This window comes from Prunus mume, linkage group LG7 (genome assembly GCF_029339155.1).
Source record: "Prunus mume cultivar Tortuosa linkage group LG7, ASM2933915v1, whole genome shotgun sequence".
Lineage (NCBI taxonomy): Eukaryota > Viridiplantae > Streptophyta > Magnoliopsida > Rosales > Rosaceae > Prunus > Prunus mume.
In genome coordinates this window covers 19,710,184-19,719,594 of record NC_142704.1, presented here as the reverse complement: position 1 = coordinate 19,719,594, position 9,411 = coordinate 19,710,184, and the positions used below count along the sequence as shown (strand labels likewise).

The following is a 9,411-nucleotide window of genomic DNA, read 5'->3' as shown; positions in this document are numbered from 1 at the left end:
TGATGCAACATGAGATCTAATTGAAACATCACTGTAATAATTTAACAATATGAGGGATGAAAAGTAAAGTTTAGTCTTAGTCCAGAGACCATTGCTACAATTTTGCCTAAATAGTTTATATCAAAGTAACACTTTTTAAATAAATAACCAATAAAAATAATACATTATGCTAAAATATATTTAAAAATAAGAGTATGGTTCAAGTGACACATAAAAAAGCACACATTTTATGGCTGAATTATGAATGCAATTCCATAATTTCTCAACAAAAAAAACAAGCACACATTTTGTTTTTGTTTTGTTTTTAACCATGTATTGATGCTACAAAGAAAGTTTTATAACTAAAACTTATAATTCATTAACAAAATCAATATTGATTCTCATAATCATTAATTTTATAAATAAAATTCATCATCATTACTCTTTTTTTTTTATATGGTGGGCTATATTATTTATTTGTAATATATATATATATATATTAAAATTACATTACTTAAAGGCGGGTTAAAAATTTTGGGGTCCTTATAAGTTTGGGGATTTTGTGTAGTCGCTCCACATGCTCTTTACTAGGTCTGCCCTGGTAAGGAATGAGTTTTTTTACATGATTTGCACTAGTATAAAATGAGTTTTTTATTTTAATGAAGAAAAATTTAGGGGGAGATTAGCTACTCTCACCACTAGGGCCAGAGTAGAACCATAATCTTGAGCTATAAGGACTTACGCGTGGCACCTAACTGCCAACTACCACTAGTATGGATTTATGTAGGAAATTACATATCGCACACTAATAATGACTGCCAGCAGCAGGACTCGAACAATGATGGGGCTATGTACAGTATAAAATGGGTTTCATATTACTTAAAACTGCATTTCTATGTCGGGCCACATACTCGGTACTAGGACTGCATAAGTAAGGAATGAGTTTCATATTCCTTAAAATTTATTTTTGTGTCGCGCCACATGCTCGACACTAGGAGCGCACGGGTAAGGAATGATTTTCATATTCCTTAAAATTCATTTCCATGTCGCGGCAGATCGGCACGAAGACCGCACGAATAATGAATGAGTTTTCATATTCCTTAAAATTTATTTCCATGTCACGAATCATGCTCGGCACCAGGAACGTACCAATAAGGAATGCATTTCGTATTTCTTAGAAATGCATTTCCACGTATAGTATGCGTCATTATTTTGCGTTCCGCTATTCTATGAGTATTCAAAATCCATAAAAAATGGATGTTTTCATTCTAAACTCATGTTTAGGAAAATTTTGTGTTTCCTAAACTCATTTATTGGTTTTAATTTTATTATAAATTATAATGAGGAATCAAATCCATATATTTATGTTGTCACAAGTAAAATTCTATTGGTATCAGAATAAAATTTCCATGACTTCTAAACATTGAAACCAAAATTCTGAATTTCCATTGATTTTTCAAAACCTTCTTTACCATTATGCTGAATGAAAATGTGGAGGCAGCAAAAGTGAAACCAGAGTTGTGAGTTACAAGAAGCAAAAGTGTGTAGAATGAAAATGAAAATTTCATCTTATCCCTTTATGATTTTTGTTTTTGTTTTTTTTTGGTTGGTATGATTTTGCTTTTTTTATTTTATTAAAATTTTGTTACTTGTACCAGATGGCGCTTGCCATAACTCAAAAAGTTGATGCCTGCCCAAGCCCACCCCACCCCATCTTTTTCCCTTTTCTAGACAATTTCTTTTCTTCATGCCTTGGCAACCTAATTTTACTTTTTCCATTCACCTAAAAACTATAAAAATAATAACAACAATAATTACTCCATTTCACTTTTGCCCATATTTCAAGCAAAAAATATGCTTAAAAAAAGAAAGAATAAGAAAATCCCCTACCCACTACCAATTTTATTTTATATATTATTTCTCACCGGATTCCAACCAAAACAAGAAATATATATTTTAACATTAAAAAATCATAAAAAAATCATTACAAATTCAAAATTTGCTCATTATTTAATATTTTATTCTTTTTTATTTTACATTTCATTTTTTTAATCTCAATTCGGACAGTCTTAGGAGAGTTAGGCACCCAATAAGCTGAAAAACAAAAAACAACCTTTCTTACTATTATCTGAACAATTTCCATTCTAATCACAAAACCAGAAATCAAAGAGCTCAAAAGATCAAATCTTTTTCTTCACACTCTACGAATAAAAATCAATTTTTTTTCCATTGGAAAAAATTTAAATCAATTTCTTCACCCTTTGAGCTCTGTTTTTCAAGCCAACTTTGCTTTAAATAAAAGAGCTTTGAATAAAACTACTCTTTTGCAGCTAATTTTTCCTTGTAATAGTTTCTCTTGTAGTTTTTGTGTTCAAAGCTCAGGAAGCTTGAGTGTTGTAGCTCTTTTTCTCTTTAATTTTTTTCTCCATCTGGGTTTTCTGTTTCAGGTATAATTTCTGGTTCAGTTTTCAAATTTTGGAACACTGAGCTATTTTTCGAGTGATTTAGATTAGTAAAGTAAAAATGGGTTTTTGTTAAAAAGCTCAAAAGATACAATTTTTGAGGGTTTAAGGTTAACTATGGAGGGTAGGGAAGGAGTGAATAGTAGTGGGGTTACAGTGGTGGCATCAGATGCTCCGTCAGACTACCATGTGGCTCCAAGGTCTGAAAACACAACCCATAACGCCGGATCAACACCTCCGGCGCCGGTTGCTCCGCCACCGGCGGCGGCTCTGCCGGCGGCTGGGTCTTTGCCGATGAAGAAGAAGAGGGGGAGGCCAAGGAAGTACGGACCAGACGGGAGTGTGACCATGGCGCTTTCACCAAAGCCGATATCGTCCTCTGCGCCGCCTCCGGTGATAGATTTCTCGGCGGAGAAGCGCGGGAAAGTGAAGCCAACCAGCTCAGTGAGCAAGACCAAGTATGAGGTGGAGAATTTAGGTAATGAAATAATGCTTATTTGCACATACCCTTTTGAGTTTGAGTGATTTTATGCTTGTTTTTGAGCTAAAGTTGAGATTTTTAGTGTTGGTTTGTGTTGTTTCTGTGTGGGGATTGGGTGAGATTTACTCATGTAAGGGGTTGGATTTAAGAGGGTATAGCTTTCGGGTTTATATGATTCTCGTTGGGTAGATGTGGGACCTCTGATTGGATACCCTTAGTAAGATCTTGGTGTGTGTGGTGGTAGTTCTGAACAGATGAGTTTTTGTGGGTTGGTATGGGAATGATGGAATCTTCTCGTTATGGCTGTCCTTTGGCACCTCTCACCTTTTTGAGGAAGAAAATTATGCCAGGTGCCAACTTTGTACATGCTAAAGTCTGCAAGTGATGGTGAACAGACTTGGACTTGAAACCTGTCTTAAAATGGCTGACAGATCTAAAGAAGGAAATAATTTCCCCTCTTTTATTTATGTCTTGTCCCTGTTAGCGACTTAGTTCTGATTTTATGTTGTATCGTTGGTTTCTCAGAATGAAATTCTAGTTGTCGTTGGTCTTTGTTATTTGAGTCTTAGCATGTATTGCGATCCTTTCTACCAAGAGTATTGAAGCTTAGGAGTTTCCATTAGCATCTACATTCATAGTTTTGCATTGTATTGGGCCAGTCAACTTTCATAGTATTCTTTGAAAAGATGGATGGTGGAATATTTATTATGACACATATTTGCTCGTATGTGATTCTAGTTTGTCATCTGCTGGCTTCACATGAGCGTCTGCATGAAAATTTATAATCCCAGCTACCAATCATTAGCAGAAATGTGCCATGTGGAATTTGATTAATTGTTGGTTATCAGTTTTAGTAAGATAATTATTCTGTTTTTGTTTGTATGCAGATTTTATCATATTTTTCAAATAAATTTGGGACTGACATTTACTTCCAGTCCTTCAGTGAATTAGTTTCATCCATGCATTATATATCTCTTTTTTTGTTTTCCTTTATCCTTTTGGATAATCTACTAGTTTATTCTTTCACTTATACAAGAATCCTAGGTCCTTACGTTATTGTTTTGGTACACTGGTTATGCTTCTTTACAATTGTCATGCCTTTCTTTTTCTCTCTTTTGGATATATGAAAAATTATTCTGCTTTATACAAGAAGATAGGTTAAGGAAATATTGGCTATTTTGATTTAGCATAAATGAGTACTCGTCTCAATTTTTATAATAATTACATTTGTTTGGAATAACCAGGAGTAATTAAAATTCTTTTGGGACTGTAGTTATACCACCTACTGTCCAACAGATTTCCATTGCTAGCTAATCTGTAAACATTACCTAATATTTTCAATCAATGTTGATCAGGCATGTGTATTAGTGTTTTATCTTTTTGTGACTGAAGTAAAGGTGGTAAATTGTAAATATGTAGTGACTTAAGCAATAATTATGGAAATGCATATGTTTATTTTTTGATGTGAATGGCAATGCATATAATTTCTGTTGGTGTGTGTTTGTATCTGCACTTTTTGTTTATAGATGACCACTTCTGTACAAATTATTTGCAATCACACTAGTGGAGGCTTGGAAAATCCATACTGGAATCTGTGATGGTAGGAAATTAGGAATATGGCTAACTGACAAGTTCTCCACCCTTGTTGATGGCTGCTATGAGCCCTTTAATTCTAGTATAACACCAACAAGCCTCAGATGGAATTTTTTTTATGATGATTACTTGCATTTAACGTGATAGTATTATTATTTATAATTTTCTTGGGATTACATAAAACAAGCATGTAAGCATAATAATTAAAGTTTCCTGATCTGTTTTTGTGGTTGATGATGATGTCATTGTTGTTGTCTGTTGAGATCTGCAGTTGGCCAAGTCTGAGTCAACACTCTTTTTTGTTAAAAACTGAAGATTAATGTTTTTTAACTAATGATGGAAAGATTATTTAGGCTCTACATTACTTTGCCTTATTTTGATTTAGGGAACAAGTACCTTGATGTGAAGGGCATATGTCAAAAAACCTATCACAAAGTGGACAGCTCCGTTTTATGTGGCTAATCCTGCAAGAGTTCCTTTTTTTTTCTTTTGTAGGTGAATGGGTTGCATGCTCTGTCGGTGCTAATTTTACACCCCATATCATCACTGTTAATTCGGGCGAGGTAATTAACTCTAATAATTATGTTTATGTCATATCCTGCATTGCGAGAACCTTCATGATGTCAATGGTTGGTCTAAATGAATGGTTATATTGCTTAAATAGCTGGAGATGGCCGATTGTAAGTACTAGGTTCGGCGGCTGTTCTTTGGTTCTTTCACTAATTAGTGACTTTTTTACATTTTCAGATCTTTTATGTTACTAGTTTCTTGGTTCTTCACTTCAATGACTACTTTAAGCACTTAAGTTGACTTTTCCTGTAACAACTGTGGTTGTCTTAGGATGTCATGATGAAGATTATATCATTTTCTCAACAAGGTCCTCGAGCTATATGTGTGCTCTCCGCAAATGGTGTTATATCAAGTGTGACACTTCGTCAGCCTGATTCTTCTGGCGGTACATTGACATATGAGGTGATGCATCTTATCCTCATTTTGATGATATCTTTATTTCTGTTAGTTCAGTAATGTGCCATTTTTGAGGTATTGTTGATATTCTATTAAAAATAACTTGTTTAGTTTTTTATATGTATTTTATTTCTGTAATGTTCTGCTATATGTAGCATTATAAGCATAATTAGTTTTCAGAGTTGATGTTTTTTTTCCTTATTGCTGATTATATTGAGTAGTATGCTCTTACTCTGATTCCTTTCCATTGTCACTGTTAATGAGTATGCTGAAACTTCTTGAGTTGGTAGCTAGTTTGTTATTAAGAATGCTTAGTCCTTACATTACATGGGCTGTGAGTTTTTTTTTCCCTCCCCTTTAAGATGGGAGCTTTTTGTTGGCATGCCAGTTATGTACTTATTTTGTCATAATGTGAAAAGTGAGGCTTATTCTATTAGTCAGTTTGTAGTTAAATCCCTTGAGCCTACTGTTCTTCTCTTTTTTGGGGATAAGTGAACTTTTGTCCATTTATTAGACAAGTAGATTAATGAACATCTTAGCAGCTGTGGTGCTGTTACAGCCCCATAACTAGAACCAGACAAGAGAATCGCAGTTGACAGTAAAGTGTAGTCTAATAGCCAATAGGGACGAGTGGTTATAATGAATGAAGACTAATACTTATGCTATAATCAAAATTTCAGCATTGGAATTGTTAGATTGGAAGAATTATGCCTTAAGTCTTTCCACTCATGATTTGGAAATGTACTAAATTAGTCCATTATCCTTGCATAACTGTTTGGTTCTGGTACATTAGGCCTGTATCATGCATAGCTCTTGTCAAACTTGTTACTGCCTCAATCCACATGGTTTTCCACCTTTTCCCCTTATGCAGCCCTCATTTCTGATAATTGATTTAATGATTGTTTTTCATTGAATTTGCCTAAATGAAAGACGGATTCTTTATGTTTGTACATTTAAATTTCCAATATCGTATCTTTTGTGGTTATTATATCTTCTTTCGTGAACCACAAGTGGAATTCCCATCTCTTTGCATTCTTGTTCTTGCAGGGGCGTTTTGAGATACTATCTTTATCTGGTTCATTTATGCCCAATGAAACTGGGGGGACAAGAAGCAGATCAGGTGGGATGAGCGTTTCTTTGGCAAGTCCAGATGGGCGTGTTGTAGGTGGTGGTGTAGCTGGTCTGTTAGTAGCTGCAAGTCCTGTGCAGGTATGGCTTTTTTTATTTCCGAATTTCTACCCCCATCCTTGAGTTCAAACTTTTAGGACCAACCTTGGCCATTTGCATCCAAAAGAAACCCAGAAAGTCAGCATGGTTATGAGCTGACTTTTTAATCACAAGAAACCATGATCTGAGATTTCTTCCTTGATTTAAATCAGGTTGTAGTAGGCAGTTTTCTGTCAGGAAACCAGCATGAGCAGAAGCCCAAGAAACAGAAACATGATTACATCTCTAATGCAACGCCAACTATGGCTGTTCCTATTTCTAGTGTTGATCCAAAACCAAACTTCTCATCTTCGACTTCCTTCCGTGGAGATAATTGGTCTTCATTGCCATCGGATCCGAAAACCAAGACTGACATTAATGTATCTTTGCCTGGAGGTGTAATCTGAAAGAGCATGCACTTATAGTTGCAATATGAGGTTTCTGACTGACCACAGTGGCAGATTAAACTCCCAAGTCCCAGCTGTTGGATCTCACTTCTCCTTGTTTGTTGTCTGTAAACTTGTTGACTACTAGTATCGTCATGGGGTTTCCCATTTGAGGTGTTATTTAAATTAGCCGCTTAGGTAGGCTTCTAGTGCTGCTTATGTAGCCCGTTGTGTCCTCTAGAGTAGTTTGATGATGTAATATTAGCACCAGAATCCGTCTTTCTTTGGAATTGATGTAATGTGATTTGGAAGTTGTTTGAGACCTATTGATTGACTGTGTCTCAATTGTTTGCTTCTGTTGGTTCAACTCAGCAATGGTTTTAACTTCTGCAAAATAAAAATGGTAGTAACTCTGTAAAACTCAGCTTTCATCCCTTTGACTTGGTCAGATGAAGGTTGAAGACAGGAATTTAGGTAACCTCTGTGCCCATTTAAAACTTTGGTGCCTGAGAACAATACACTGACTTTGGATTGTTTTTGCTTTCAAAGATTTCGTGTCTCTTTCATTTGTTAAACGGTCAGTGAGCTCAACTCAAGTCAACTGTCGTCAACATCAAGAATTCATCATTGGCATTGAGATTTATAAAGTGATATAAACAAGGGGTTTCACTAAAACATCCAAAATGGGGGTTGAAATTATAAAAAAATCTAAGCACTATTTAAACATATAAACACACCCAAAACCCATCATTACACACACTCAAACCCATTTATGAACACACCCAAAAAGTTGACTTTGGGGTTGATTTTGGGTGTGTTTCTATGTTTAAATAGTGCTTGGGTTTTTTTATAAATACATGTCTAGGATTAGGTTTATTTATAAATTTGTATATAAACAATGGGATTTAACAAATCCGATGGAAAGAACCACTCACGGTCAATTCTATTGAGTGTTGTTATTTTCACATACCTGTCCTATTTCCTCACCCACCTAATCTTGTAAATTTTAAAGACCAATTTACCCTTTACAAAATGGGTTAAAATCATTAAAACCAATTAAAAAACATAAGAAAATGATTATAAAAAAAAAACTAAAAAGATTATTAACAAATATCAAACCTCTTCCCTCACAACACGCACGCCCCACCCTTCTCCCTTTTGCTCCACTGCACGGCAGCCATCTCCCCCACTTCCCCAAGCACCCACCTTTGTACTGTACCCAGCACAATCCATTCCCCCTTCAGTTAAGAACCATATGAATATTGTGAAACCAGAGCGTTACCCACTGACAAGAACATAGCTTTCATTGTCAATTCCACTCATATCCTCAACTTTGCCCGGAATCATATCTTCCGTTACCCAAACCCACCAACTTGGTTCTTCATGGTCAACATTGATGAGAATTTCAGCTGCCTCCAAATCACTTACATGTATTTTAAACAAAGCCCAATGCTTTAATGATTATATGGCAAAATTAAAACAATTAAAATACCTGTAGCCACCTTGAAAGGAAATTGATTTTAGATTCTTGCTTTAGAGCTATGATTCGCATCAAGAAGTTGATTGAATCCACATCAGTTTCTCAGTGGTGGAGGCGACTGTGGTGTAGAGGCTTGGGTTTTTGGGGATGAATCTGGGCAGTTGGGTGGGGCTAGAGGTTGGGGTCGGGGAAGGGGTGCGGATGGGTTTTTGTTTTTAATTTTTTTTTAATTGAGTTTTATAAATTCTATGAATATTTTATTACACCTAAACATAAAAACAAGCAAAAATATAGAATTGACTCTTAATATTATAATTAAAGGGTATTTTAGGAATAATGGTGGGTGGAAAGATAGGATTGTGTTTGTTAAAATTTATATGGTGGGTGGGAAGATAAGGTGGGTGGAAAAATAGGACAAGTGGGTGGAAATAGCAACACTCATTCTATTTAGTCCGTCTCCTTGGCTCTGTATCACTCAAGGTCTAAAATATCGATGGTATCAGAAATATCGGTAGTCCAAAAATATGGATATTTCAATGGAAATATCGAGATATTATCGATATCGATAATAATTGAATAAAAACTACGGAAATTGTAAGAAAAACTCGGAAATTTTTATTGAAACTTTGGAGAATGTTTATTTAGTCAATTATCTAGTAGTTTATCACAAAAAATTGGAAGGAAATGCATTGCATGATGGGTTTAACTGATTTAAGTTGATTATATAGCAAGCTGACAAACACTGTGAGTGTAGAAAATATATAGTAATTAATGAAAGAAGATTAAGCACATCATAATCATTTATATATAATGATTTACTACAATATTATATACTTTATACATAGCATGATAAGATAT

At 34.9% G+C, this 9,411-nt stretch overlaps 1 protein-coding gene and 1 long non-coding RNA gene across 3 annotated transcripts; one reads left to right on the top strand and one right to left on the bottom strand.

The window, feature by feature from the left end:
* Positions 1–2,034: 2,034 nt before the first annotated feature.
* On the top strand, positions 2,035–7,399 carry LOC103337281 (AT hook motif DNA-binding family protein). The gene is made up of 5 exons (XM_008240443.3): positions 2,035–2,919; positions 5,011–5,078; positions 5,356–5,487; positions 6,529–6,690; positions 6,861–7,399. Exons 1-5 carry the CDS (start codon positions 2,559–2,561, stop codon positions 7,092–7,094), a joined length of 957 nt encoding a protein of 318 aa, XP_008238665.1. The 5' UTR covers positions 2,035–2,558; the 3' UTR covers positions 7,095–7,399.
* LOC148915693 (uncharacterized) lies at positions 7,207–8,800 on the bottom strand. 2 transcript variants are annotated; one of them, XR_016121921.1, is made up of 2 exons: positions 7,553–8,800; positions 7,207–7,460 (listed from the first exon to the last, which is right to left on the bottom strand). It is a non-coding gene; the product is annotated as an uncharacterized LOC148915693 (long non-coding RNA). The 2 variants fall into 2 exon arrangements; XR_016121922.1 differs by having other exon boundaries at positions 8,193–8,800.
* Positions 8,801–9,411: the final 611 nt, after the last annotated feature.